This window comes from Haliaeetus albicilla, chromosome 16, assembly GCF_947461875.1.
Source record: "Haliaeetus albicilla chromosome 16, bHalAlb1.1, whole genome shotgun sequence".
Classification (NCBI taxonomy): Eukaryota; Metazoa; Chordata; class Aves; order Accipitriformes; family Accipitridae; genus Haliaeetus; species Haliaeetus albicilla.
In genome coordinates this window covers 21,957,731-21,971,552 of record NC_091498.1, presented here as the reverse complement: position 1 = coordinate 21,971,552, position 13,822 = coordinate 21,957,731, and the positions used below count along the sequence as shown (strand labels likewise).

The 13,822-nt window shown below is 40.0% G+C and overlaps 1 protein-coding gene across 5 annotated transcripts in view; it reads right to left on the bottom strand.

Moving 5' to 3' along the window:
- The window catches only part of USP47 (ubiquitin specific peptidase 47), a 57,498-nt gene extending 44,009 nt beyond the window's left edge, over window positions 1–13,489 (bottom strand). For 2 of the 5 annotated variants that reach the window (XM_069803902.1, XM_069803903.1), the window contains exon 1: window positions 13,183–13,472. In XM_069803902.1, the coding sequence (XP_069660003.1) occupies window positions 13,183–13,221 (39 nt within the window). In that variant the 5' untranslated portion in view covers window positions 13,222–13,472. Of the gene's footprint in view, window positions 1–13,182 lie in introns of all 5 variants that reach the window. The other 3 variants (XM_069803901.1, XM_069803898.1, XM_069803899.1) reach the window with 3 other exon arrangements.
- Between the last annotated feature and the right edge of the window lie 333 nt (window positions 13,490–13,822).

Below are 13,822 nucleotides of genomic sequence, written 5' to 3'. Positions count from 1 at the left end.
ATTATGAAGCTATCCAGTTTCGTATGAAACTGTTCCTTCATGCCTGAATTATTTCCTGTAGGAAAGTTTTTATTAATATGAATCCATTTTGAAGTATGCAGCTGAAGGTAATAAAGAGATGAAGTTACTGAATTTTCTCATTTCTAACACTCTTAAAGAAAGCCTGCCTTAGTATCTCTGTTGTACCACCAAAAAAGATTACCTGTACAAAACTGTTTTCTGACTATGGACAAACATCAAATTAACTAATTTCTGATTCTGAAGCACTGCACTTTGTATTTTTCCAGAAAGGAAAAACAGGAAGTGAGAATAAAGATGCTAATAACATCATTGCTCTTTTCCAAATTTCTTCAACCGCGCCCTCAGTAAAGATTATCAAAACATAAAATACTGACATAATCTTTACTGATGTGCCCTATTTGCTCCACCAAATGACCTACAAAAATAGCCCAAATTATATATACCACTGCATTTAACTTCTCAGCAGGATGACACATAAGGCAAGATTTCTTTCTCTGCATACAGAGAGCTGAAGTTCCAGTTTTGCAGTTTTAATAATCCAAGATTAGTAATTGTATCCAGCAATTGTTTTCTTTACACACCAGTTTGTAATTTCAGATTTGACAGATGTTTTAAAAATTAAAAAACAAACAAACAAAAAAACACCACCACAAACAGAAAACAAACACCACCACAATTTATATGTTTTGCTGCTTACTAGTTTTACCTTCTCTCAATTGAAAGTTACATACATTTTGCTAAAGTGACTTAAAGGCTAATAGAGTTCCAGATGCATAATTTTGAAACTGCTGATTTATAATATTATGATAGTCACCAAGTATATTGCCCTGTGCCAAAGATTTAAGTCTTCCAATCTTCCTCCTAGTCGATGTCTCCAAAGAGCTCTTACTTTAGCCTGAATTCCTTCTCTCCAGAGACAGGCAAGTTAAGTCCGGTATATACAGGAGCACGTGTAATTTTCTAGTGTGCTATTTTATTTGGTGGATGCAGGGGAGGGTGGAAAGGGAGGACAGGCCCCAGGCATCACCTGAACTGGACAGAAATATCTACAGGTTGCTTCTTTCATAAGAATGCTCTTATGCTGGCTTCTCAGCTCTGGATTTCTCAGTAAAGGACTGCTGGAAGATTTCCAAGGGTTATTTCACTCTAAACAAATTCTGAATGGCAAAAATAGATTTCAATATTCCACATAACACATCAAAAATCAAATTTACAAATCATACTGTTTATATGAAGTTCAGGAATTTTAGAAGTAACTAAGAGCCTTCAGCTGCTCTGACAAGCCAAACCACAACATCACACAGATGTGTCAATCTTTCAAATGCAGCATTCTCTACTTTTCAATTAAAGCATTCACTCTACCACTCTATGAATATACTTTATAATAACCACTAGTTCAATTCTACATTTCACAGAAAAGCTCCTCTCACCATGGAAATTTATGCTTTACAGTACAATTAAGAGAACAAAAGTCATACTATACATAAAGTTGCCTAAATTTTACCCTGATGAAAATTACTCTGGAATTCACCAAACCAATTATTTATTACACAAAATAGATGAGCGTATTAACTACATAGTTCAAGGGCTTCAAACTAACATACACATGGCATTCACAGGTATGTAAGAAAACATCCTACTGCCTTTTCCTCAGAAGAGGCAAGAGCAGCTAAGGTAGCAAGCACAACTATTCTGTACTTGTAAGAAGTCCTCAAAGCTAGATGTTGCTACTTTGCCATACTGTGACATAGTACGCACACCACCAGTAGCTTAATAAAATAAGTTGGAGACCCTCAATTGCACAACCTTCTAAAAAGGCAAATGCAGACTGCTACTTAAGGCTACAAATTCAGAAAACCATCCTATGATTATTTTACCACAGAAGTCATCTCAAGCTAATATTTTGGTCAATAAATATTTGAAATTGTAATTTCAAATGTTAAACCTTTTAAAAATATTGAAACACTGACACTTTCATCCCAAGTCACACCATCTTTTACACTCTTCCAGTTCTAGAAAGGAGATAAATGTTTTCAAACCTGCATGTAGAAGACTTCTGACTATGTATTAGGCCAGACTTCCAAAAGACACTTTATAATACAAACATGCAATCAACACACAGGTCTGACGTGGGTGGACATTCTAGAGCACCATTCTACATAAGCATTTACCCCATATACCTTTCTAAAAAAATATTTCATCTTTTTTACATGAGCAATCTGCAAGTTGCAAAGCATAAAGCATACTATAGCACTAAAGTAATTCAAGCTGTAATTCTGTATATACTAACAAAGAAAGCATTAGTACTAGTACAATCTGCAAGATTGAGACATTAACTTTGACTATATACGTTCTGTATTTGTTGAAAATAGAGGAACAAAAAATTTACAGTGCTACTAGATCTGTCAAAACAATATTCAAACGCAAAACTGTAGTGGTTTTAACACTGCATTTAGCTGTGGGCTTGCTATTTTTCAGCTTTGAATCACAGAGTTCATTAAAATTCTATAGCAGCATTTTAGTAACCTTATGACAGCAAATCAACACAAACATATTTTATTTTTCAAAGGACAGAAGATTCTCCGAAGATTTTAACTCCTGCTTCAGTTCTTTTATAAAACTACTTTCAGAGACTGAAAATGAAACCTAAAGCTAAGCTCAAACTTCATGTAGAATCTACCAAACGCTTCCAAATTCCAGTATTTGCAACAGGCAAAAATATTGACAGCATGAATCAGTAAGTAAAATCACAAGTTTTAGGTCAAGAGTTTAAATAACAGATGTGTGAATTTTGACTGCCAAGTAAAGTTAATGGCCTATTGAGACTTAAAATGATCACCAGTAGAGAAGTTCCTACATGTCCACACCCTATAAATAATTCTCACAGATCACTGCAATACAGAGGAAAGACAAAGAGATCAGTAGCAAGTGGCAATGGCAGCCATCATGCTTACATTCACAAAATTACTTGGATGATTAAGCCTAAAGCAGCAATTCTCAAACTTCACATAGCTTCAGCAACTTAAGACTACCATATGAAATGCACACAAGTGACTACTGCCTATCACATTACTGCTGGTCAAACTTTGGGGTGTACATTCCAAGTTTATGTAACTGATTGGGTGTGCATTTCCAGCAATTACAACTGTAAAATGAAATCTGGTAGCTTCAATCACAAAAAAGTAGTCTGCACTTGTATCTTTTACTTCTAAAGTATCACCACACAGAAACGTTCAGACATTAATTACACTTCAACTGAACAGAAGTTTGTTTCGACTCTTTTCTCAGCAATGACAAATTGCTATCAAATCAGCTCCTTGAGAAACCACAACCATATTTTAGGAATTCCTTCACCTACTGCAAGAGGTCCAACCCATTAAACAGCACACGGGATACATACTGACAGCACTGCATTCTGCACAAAATGTGAAGGCCAAAGACCTTTCAAATATACAGCAAGTAAGGGGAGAATAATCAGAGAGCTAGGTTACCATTTCCACTCTAAAAAACTCTCTCTTCACCCTGTGCATTTTGAACTATGGACTTCAGAGTCCTTACAGCCCACAATTTCCTTCTCCCCACAGCCAGGCTAGACACACTCCATGCTTCTTCCTAGCCCAACAAAGCTCTTTTTACAGAGGCCAGCTTCCCTGATGCAGCCAGGTGAGCAGGTCACCCCCCTGGGAAGTAAACAAGTAGTGATAAAGGTCCTCAGAATGAATGAAGCATTGAGCAGGTGGTCTCCATTGCTTTAGACACTGCTGTAGTTACTCACCTACTGAAGAAAATATAAAATGGACTCACATTTGGCTTTATTTTAGAGGAATGAAGCAACTTCTTTTTGAAAGACATTACTAGACTAATTCTGTCAGAGCATTGTGAGTTGTTACTCAAGTGCCTCACTGCAGCCTGGTTTGAGTTCATGAGGGAACAACAGTGCACTTAGAATTCTGTTACAAACGCCTGAACCAAAACATACTTTGTGAAGAAGTATTTTATAGTACACTTGTGGCAAACTGAATACACTTTTTTTAAACACTGATCCCAGGAGGTCTCAATAAATAGAATCATTTTGAGCTGTTAACTTGATATATCTCATGTTGGAACATTTCCTGATGCAAAATAATTCTGAACCTTTAGACACAATCATTTAATTTTGAATCTGACTGACTTTGTGGTATCAGGTTTGTGAGTACCTGAATAACATACTTTATCCTCAACTTCAAATTCTTCATTATACCTGGAGAGACTTCAGGCAAAATCCAACAACTGTGCTTTGAAGCTAGTGAAACTAAATAGAGGTTTTCTGTCCCATTACTATGAGGAAAAAAATTCTTCACACCAAGCCTAAAATACCATCCACATTCAAGAATGTATACCCTGACTCTGACCGCTTTCCTAATTACTGAACCTTCACCCCCTCCCTTTTTTCTTTTTCCCCAGGATGGGATATCAAGGATTCACAAGACTTAGGGAAGCCCTTTCAGTCTATCCTCTTGCATAGGAACAAGACTGGAAAATAGGAAGGAAAACTACCAAAAGGGTGCGTACTGGGCCAGGCTGGGATAGAGGTAATTTTCTTCATAGAAGTCCCTAAGGTGCTTATACAATAATATGAACATACCCATCTATTTTCCAGCCTGCTGTAGATACAGGATAAATGCTGGAGACCACGGAAGAAGGCTGGGGCCATACTGAGCCTAATGGCCCTGGTTACGTGAACCCTAAGAATGCTTTCCTATGGTGGATGACCCAATGGAGAAAGGAGAAGAGGTACAAAATAAAATTACGTAGCAGGGCCTCTGTGATCTTGTTCCTTTTGGAAAAAGGGGTACATGTTTTACTCTCATCTCTGCCTCATGTAGATTATGGATTCATTTGTTATTTTCAAAGACCACCTCCTCAGAAATGCTTCTCTAGTAATGAAATTTTAATTTAAAAAAAATTAACAAGAGTATTTGCCACCTCACTGAAAGAGTTGCATGCCAGCTGTTAACCGTCACTCCTGTAAAACACACATGGACAAATTATTTTTACAATATATGCACACGGCTAATACTTCCAACTTTCTAAACACGTCAAAAAATAACACTATACATCAGAAATAAAGAGTATGTTATGAGGCTAGCATTTACCTTTGAGAGTTTGTTCCTACTATTGTGGATTACTGGGTCATTTGTAAAAAGCATTTATAAAAGAACAGACATTACAATCAGAAAAAGTTGGTGTGGGGCTAGAGATAAGTACACATATCCAGGGTGTTCAAAAGACTATAGAAAAGGATACGGGGGGGGGGGGCGCATGTCTGGGGACAGCTGAACTAGAGATCAAAACATTTACTTTTCAGTTTTACAGAGGCTATTTTCCATCCAAGTTCTGTATTTTAAAAGACTTTAAATATGTCTTACTTAAAAACATCCTGAAGAACCAGTCTTCTTACACTTATCTCCTAAAGGTCTTTTAAATATGGTAACTTAAGGTGATTCAGGATTAATTACTTCCCTTAAAAATCAAACATAGCAACTGTCAATAATGAAAGAGTACAAATATTTCCTGGTCGTGCCTACAGATCACACAAGAACTCTAACAAAGCTTCCTGTTATTAAATTAAGGAAACTAAGGGGTAACAAAGAATACATCCACATTAGTAACAAACTGAGTTTTAAAATCTAAATAGTTTTCTCTTTAACCACTGGACATTTTAAGTATTTCACTCTCTTATTCTTAAAGGTTATAATTGCAACTGATCATATTTTCTTTCATCCTATTACCCTGAACTGTTTAATTTCCAAGGGTTTTTTGTAACCAGACTAAAATAATTCTGACAAATAAATGTAAATTAAGTTCTCTATATTTGCAAACTAGCTGCCAGACCCTATACCTTCATTACGGTACAAACTTTATATTCAGATCTGAAAAAGCCTCATCTTTACGTGGCTTCCTTTTGTTTGCATCTTCTGTCCACCTTCTTAATCACCATGCTCCTTGATTCTCCTTCAAAAAAAAAAAAAATCTGAAAAAAGGGGGGTGCAAGAACATCACGAGATACTTATTACACTTTTATATATTAACCTATAATCACATCATTTGTTGCCTATGGAGAGTCACAGAAGCAGTGGATGTGCTTTCACACTTGCCCTCCATTCCTTCAAGTATGGAACTACCATGAAATTCACTGAAACATTTTCCTCTGCTGCTAATATTCTAAAGGACTTTCTGCTGGATTGAGTTACAAATGCAATGTCAGCATAAAAACAAATTAGAGTCTGACTAAAATAATAATAGAAGAAGAGGGGTTTTTTTGGACAATTTTGAAATGAAGGTTTACTACACTACAAAATCACCAACAGACAAGTATGCTAAAAAATTTAATTCTTATACAGTGTAGAGATTAAAAAATGTGAACACAGCTAATTTTTAACGCTCTAACAACTCTCTAATTTTAAACAGTCCACCTGCTGCTGGGGAAGGATAAAGAGAAGCTGAATAGTAAGGTGGGTCATCAGGGATTCTTTGTGTAGTTCTCTAGCAATATTGCACGGAATGAAGGATAACAGTTAAGAATGTGAGCACCCATGAAGCCTGGGCATAAACTCTATCTGCTACCACTACCACAAAGGGCTCCAGGGAGAACATGGAACTCTGAAGCACAATGCCTCCGTAGAAGGTATAGATACAACGATGTATATATGAGAAAGGACCTAGATGATTTCTCCATATATCAACTGATGAAAATATTTTATTTACCAAGAACAGGTACTACTTTAAGCTGTTTTATCTGTTTGGCTTTTTTTTGTCCTTCAGTCATTGTTATGGATCTCAACACAATACCTACACAAATCAGTAAACATACCTGCCTTCCATTCCTTCACCTCCTGCAGTACTCTGCCAGACTTCTTAAAAAAATGCTATTCACATCTGTTTTCAGACATTATTTACAGTGAAAACTTTCAAGTATTATCAAGTATATTTCTCACGCAGCTTCAAAATTAGAGCATTCACCAATCTGATGGAATTCATGCATGCTTCCTCATGTTACTTAAAAGGCTTTCATCATACGTGATTCTTGAGAAGATACACCTGAACTGCAGCACGATAACCAGTTCTAAGCTATTCACAGAACTGCCAATCTAAAAATAATATGTTGTCATTTTTCAGAAGCACCTAAAGTATCCTTGTGGTCACAATCTCAAAGATTAAATTGACTTGTGATTTTTACCAATTTTACCCCTGAATTTTTTAGAACATGGCCAACATGTCCTTCTTAGAAGTTATTTTATCTACACGACCATTTGCTCAGTGCAACCTAATTACATGCCAACCATTGCAAAAACCAAAGAAAATACTACATACTTCACAGTGGCTGAAACTATGATCAGGTTGGTTATCATTTTATCAGAAGTTTACAAAAAAATTTAGACTTACTAGTATTTTCAATTATCAGTTCTTTAGTTACTAGCGGCATTATTTTGAGAATATTTTGTTCAAGACAAGAAAAATAACAAAATGCTAAATAGGCAGCTCACCTGAAGGTATACCATATTAATTCTCAAAGGGATAAAGTGTAAAATATTGTCTTTAAGTGTTCACAAAAGGAATTAAAAACTTTTTCAAACTGAATAAAAACGCTGAATATGTATATGTAACTCAATCACTCAACCTTCTAAAGACATAACTTTCTTACTTAGTTTCTTACATAAACCCCAATATATTTCAAATGCAGCAGAAATAGTGGAGCTGTGACTGCATATATGAACATCTGTACATATTTTCATGCATTACGGTATCAATTGTAATGTACCAGGAAAATGTTTAAAATAATACCTTCTCTCCCTTTACCCCACTCCAAGTTTAATTCTGACAGGACTAAAACATGTAAGTCAAAGGTAACACAAAGTCAAGGTACTGGTCTATTTCAGTGAGTCTCTGCAAGTTTTAATCTTATATTAATATCAATACATTGTATGAGCAAAAGGCAGTTGGACAATAATGATTTTCATCAGTATTTGTGTGGCAGGACAATTCATATTTTAAAACTATGATGCAAAGCCACATTGATCTAAATCCACCGGTACTTAGGTTTTAAAAACCACAGGAAATAGAATTAGTGGACTTTATTTAAAAATGGCAACAAACAAAGGACTAGAAACTTTTTTGTTGTATACTGAAATTCTGAGCTCAAGAAAGTGTAGAATGTAACATTGACAGATCTTTAAAGTATTCTCAGCCTCCAGATAACTACTTCACACCTTAGGAAAAAGTTCATTACTAGTTTGAGAAACTGTGCAGCTGCACAAAAAAAATTTAAGAATTATACTTATACTACTGTACCCATTTGAGTTAGAAACTTTAAATCACCAGTGACCCAAAAAACACTAAAGAAAACTGCATTTCCTGTTTGTGGTTGTGTTCAAAATGTATTATCACAGAACAAAAAAAAAAAAAAAAAAAAAAAAAAAAAAAAAAAGTGATACGTTATTTTGTTGTCAGATTATTCTACTGAGTGACAACTTCACCTAGCAGCATTTAAAGACTGAGGTTCCAGTACCAAATACTACCTAAGAGGTAGTTGGTATCTCTTAGGCAAAAACTTCATCAGATGATCTCGAGGTACTACTAGATAATTATCCTGATCATCTTTCTTACACTACAGATTAAATACCCAGATGTATATAGCAAGGGGAACTAAACTGTGACTGAGAAGCTCAGTGGCTGAAGGAAGCAAGGAAAGATCTTGCATTCTACTCTCATGCCTTATTCACCAAACTAATTATATTTCATATAATTTCATTTAAGTATAATATTCACCAAACGGAATATTATTCAAAAAGCATCTGCTTGCAAGGAACAAATGACTTGGTGGAATTCTGGGTAGATTTTCTGTTTGTTTCCTAAATTTGATTTCCACAATATCTGCTCAGTCAATGAAGTAGTCAGTTTCTGTATTTGTCACAATCATACATTTATGTTTTACAACAGAGCACACTAGAAGGAAAGCAGGAAAAAATTATAAATTACACAAGCTGTAACCACTTGTAAAATCTCTTAGTACACAGGAATGAAAAAACAAGGATGCCATCAGCATTGAACAAAATGGCATCCCTTTACTAAACAGAATTGCAAAATATCTTAATCCGATTCCTGCTCTTCTACTGAAGAAGTGAGAGTGATACCCATCAAGAAACATATTTTATTTGTTCAATGCAGAAGACTAAAATGCATTCATTAATGTAGGGATGAAGAGACTCACATCAGTTAGCTGAGAGAGAACTCACACTACCTTTGATTTAATGGCAGCAAGTACAAAGTATATATATATATTTATTCTGACAGGTGTACTTTGGATAGTTCATGCTGGAACATGTTGAGAAAGTATCTGCACAGCATTTATTTAATTAGTGGCACAGACACTTCAAAAACCTCATAGCAGACCATACTTTCTATATTCTGACCAATTCTTTTTATGTTCTGATTATTCTGGGCAATATTCACTAAGTTCTGATATATCTCAATTTTCAAGAAAAGTCTTAGTAAAGTTCACTTACATTACCAGTAAAGAAACATACACATCTAACTTTCTCATCAACTGTGTTGATTAGAATATTTTACTATTTTCTATTTGAGGTAGATTTGCCCAAAACAAGTTTCAAGTCTACTTTTCCTCTAAGAAACACTGAAAGCCACAGAAGCATTTTCCCTTCTAATAGCACCATTTTCTTCTTATTTCCATTATTATCTTACTTAGACTATTCCCCCTCACCTCAGGGCTAGAATAATGGGGGAAAAATTGGCACCTAATAACAAAGCAATTTTTAAAGAACACACTTAGCATTTACTACCAGGGTGCAGCAATGTCCTGCATGTTACTCAGTGCCTTCTGTTTTGTTGGATGTAAAAGACGACTAAATTGACTTATCTTTCAGATGAAGAGAGAAAAGGAATTGAGGATTGGAAGGAAAAGGAACATGGACCAGTTCATACCAAACCCCAGATCTAGCGAACAGGGATTCTCATTGCCCCCACCATAAGAAATTATTGGTCGCACAATTACAGGAACAGTTGGGAAAGCGTTAGGCAGTGGTAGGGATGCAAGAACAAATTTACTAAATGCCTGTCTAACTTGGGCAAAAATCTTAATATAATATGAAATCCCAACACTGGGTTATTAGAAACTGGTTTATTATATCTGTTCCAAATGAAAAAGAACTTTGGCATAAAGTTATGAGCAAGAGAAAATAACAAGGCCCTGACTACCTGTACTTCAGAGATGCAGCTGAACCTATGCAAAGTCCAAAAGAGAAATTTTCATAAGAGACTAATGAAAGATATTCTAAGTCCAGCAGTGAAACTGCTAGTATTTTGTGAAAATATACTATTACTCTTTACAAAAGCTAATGAAAAAAATCCATGCAATATACTTCAAAAATAGCAAACTGTGCTCCTGTTAGCATACACAGATATATATACATACAAACACAAACTGAAGACTTATAAACAACCTAATACCTATCCTTCCATTCTTAAAACACAGAGGCTGTTAATGTTAGATACCTCTCACTACCATATCTACCATGGCATCACATAAGCTTGTAGACAAGAACCAAAATCCTTTTCCCATCCACTCCTTTAGATGATTAGTCATTCCCCAGATCAGCCTAAAGCAAACATAACATTTCTTCTTGCTCTTTTACACTGGAATGCAAATGAAAAATACAGTTGTGTACTCATCTTTAGCAGACATTGGTTCACATCCTAGTTTAATCTTTGAAGCAGCACAAGACGGTGAGCTATACAAGTGATACCACTCAGCCCGTTGGGGAGGGCCAAAAAACATGAACTGTAATCCTTTATCCACCCCTAAAGGGCAGACTGAAACTCCAAACGATCTGCTTTGCCTCCAGCTGCTGATAATTGCATAATAGGAATATTTAGGAGAAGGCTGTTGAGAACTCAGGGACCTGGAGAATTCTGTTTACCCATAACTCACAGTGTTCTCTGCAATGAGACTATTAATGAATCTCAGAAGGACTTATTGTGAATGCTGTAGCATAACATCTGTTAAACTTCCTATCACTGAAATAAAAATGAGGATATACTGAAAAACATTGGAAAAGTTGAAGATAAACTTCTGTTACAACATACATATATACAACCAGCTGGGCTTAACACAAATTCTTAATCTGTTTTCCTCCTCAATTTGATTGTTCTTATATTCTGTTCAGTTTCATTTACTTACAAAAATGCATAGGGGCGCAATAAATAACTTGAGAAAACTTGCTGAGAAAAAGCAACTCACACTAGCATTATCAATGTACAAAGTTTATAGATTTCATGCTGTGTGTTTAAGATATGGGTATCTGTAACAACACGTATTCATCTTCCTTTACCCATACTTCCCCTCCCTCCAGATAAAAGTGCATTCAAAATCCTAGTCCAATGAGTCAGTTAAAAATACACATCTGAATCATACGTATATTCTGAATACAACTTTAAAGCCGACAGGGATACTATTAATACGTATAACTAAAGAAACAACCTCAGCTAGCTGATTTTGTTATCATCTTGCCTGTTCCAGTTAACTACAACTAATGCCACAACGTTTCTCCTGCCAGTCTCCCTTATCTCTGTTTTTAAAATGAAATATTTTAGTGTATTAGCTATTATCTTCTATTCCTGGTCTTAAGTTTTTGGTGATATTTTCTTTTTAAAGCAAATATTTAAGCGTACTAGCTACTACACTCCATTCCTTGTTTGAAGTTTCTGGAGATTTCTCTTTCCTGCAAAAAGACTTAACATAGTCCTTTAAACCTCAGGATTTTAAGAAAGCAAACAAGAGGTAATGTTACCTTTGTTCTACATATATCCTGTACTTACCTGTACAATTGTATTGGTTTCACAGTTCTGCTCAGGGATACCATTTAAGGATCAGAACCTCATTTTGCTAAACCCTACAAAATTGAAGTCCTTGCCCCACAAAGCTTCCCATAAGAATACATAATGGAACAGGTAGATGCAAGAAGCCACTAACATTTGACAAAAAACAAGAAGAAGGGTTTGAGTAATTTATCAGAACACTAAAACTGTCAGAAAAGTTGGCTGAATATGTAAGTGTACCTGCTCACGAAATAAAGTTTCTGCTAATACTACTCTACGAGTAATTGCTTCCAAACATTTCACACCGTCACGCAAAGACTCCTTCCCCGAACAGCATTGCTCTTACTTGACACGTGTCATTTGCCTATCGCTGGAGGACAGAGGCTTAGCCTTCCTCTTTCACGCAGGCCCTTATCTCTAGCCTACGGCCAAAACCAAGCCTTCCTCCCCTCCTCCTGCACCACAGGAGAGATGAGGGGCCCACAAGAAAGGAAACTCGATCCACTGCTGAGCCGGGCCACATTTTCTCCGGCACCCAGCGCAGGCACTACTGCCTGTTTTCCGCAGCGCTTCGCACCGGCGAGGCACGGAGCAGCCCCACAAACTCGGCAGCGGCCCCCCCCAATTTCGCACGCCGGCCCCTTTCCCTCAACCGAGGTGGCCCTCGGGCACCCAGAGACCCGCCTCGCCGCCGGGGCCCGCTCTCTCCTCTGCCCCCTCAGCTCAGGGCCCTCAGCCGCAGCCTCCGCTCCCCGCCAGCCCGGAGGCGGGCTGCCCTCCCGGAGGGCTCCGCACAAGACCCCTGACACGGGGAGCGGCCCGGCCCGCGGCCGAGCGCAGGCGCCCCCGGCCCGGCCCCGGCGCCACGCAGGCCGGCCTCCCCGCATGCCGCGACACAGACAGGTGCAACTCTCCGGCCGCCTCCGGGGCCTCGCGCGGCCCAGGCCCGGCCCCGGCCCCGGCCCCGGCCGCCTCCTCCTCACACCAGCCCGCAGGGAAAAGCCGTCCCTCCCCCCCCCGCGCACCACCACTCACCCCCGGTCCGGACCTGCGCGGGCCGAGGGCTGCCCGGCCCCCTCACAAAGACGGGCCCTCCCTCCCACCGGGCCTCGCAGGGAGACAGCGAAGGCGAGCCAGGCCGGGCCGGGCCTCCTCCGCGCCCCCCTCGGCCCGCTCCGGCACCCCGGGCCTCCCGCACGCCGCGGGAGCCGCCACCACCGCCGCGGCCTCCCCCCCGCGCGCCGCCCGGCCCGAGGTCTCCCCTGCCCCGACCCCGCTCCGCCTCACCTCTTTGGGGACGAGCTGGTTCTCCTCGCTGGGCACCATGGCCGGTGGCGCGGCGCTGAGCCCGCAGCAGGCTGAGCTGAGCGGCGTCGTCGGCGTCGTCAGCAGCGGGAGGCGGGGGGACGCCAGCGGCTCATCCTCCTTCTCCTCCTCCTCCGCCGCCCCAGCCCCAGCCGCCGAGGGCAGCGCCACAGCTCCCGCCCCCTCCGCCACCGCCAATCAATGAGGAAAATGGCCGCCGGCGCCGCTCTCGCGAGAGCCGGCCGGGCCCTGCCGCCCTCCTCCCTTTCGCCCCGACGGCTGGTGCGCAGTCGTCGGCGAAGTACGAGGAGGGGTGTCGGAGACGCAACGCGTAACCCCCGCAGGCGGCCGGGGCGGGGCAGGGCAGGGCAGAGCCGAGCCGCGCCGCGCCGTCCCGTCCCGCCCAGTCGTCCCTGCCTCCCTCCTTCCCACTGCCGCACCCCGCGGTCGGGGGCCGTAAATGGCGTTCGGCTGTCGCCAGTTCCCCCTCACGTTACCCCGGCCCAGAGGACAGCGGCGGGAAACGCTGTCGGTGGGGAGGCCGGCACGGGCCTCAGGGCAGGCCGGGCGCGGGGCGGGACGGGGCGGGCCTGCCGCCGCTGTTGGTCTCCTCGCCTCAGCC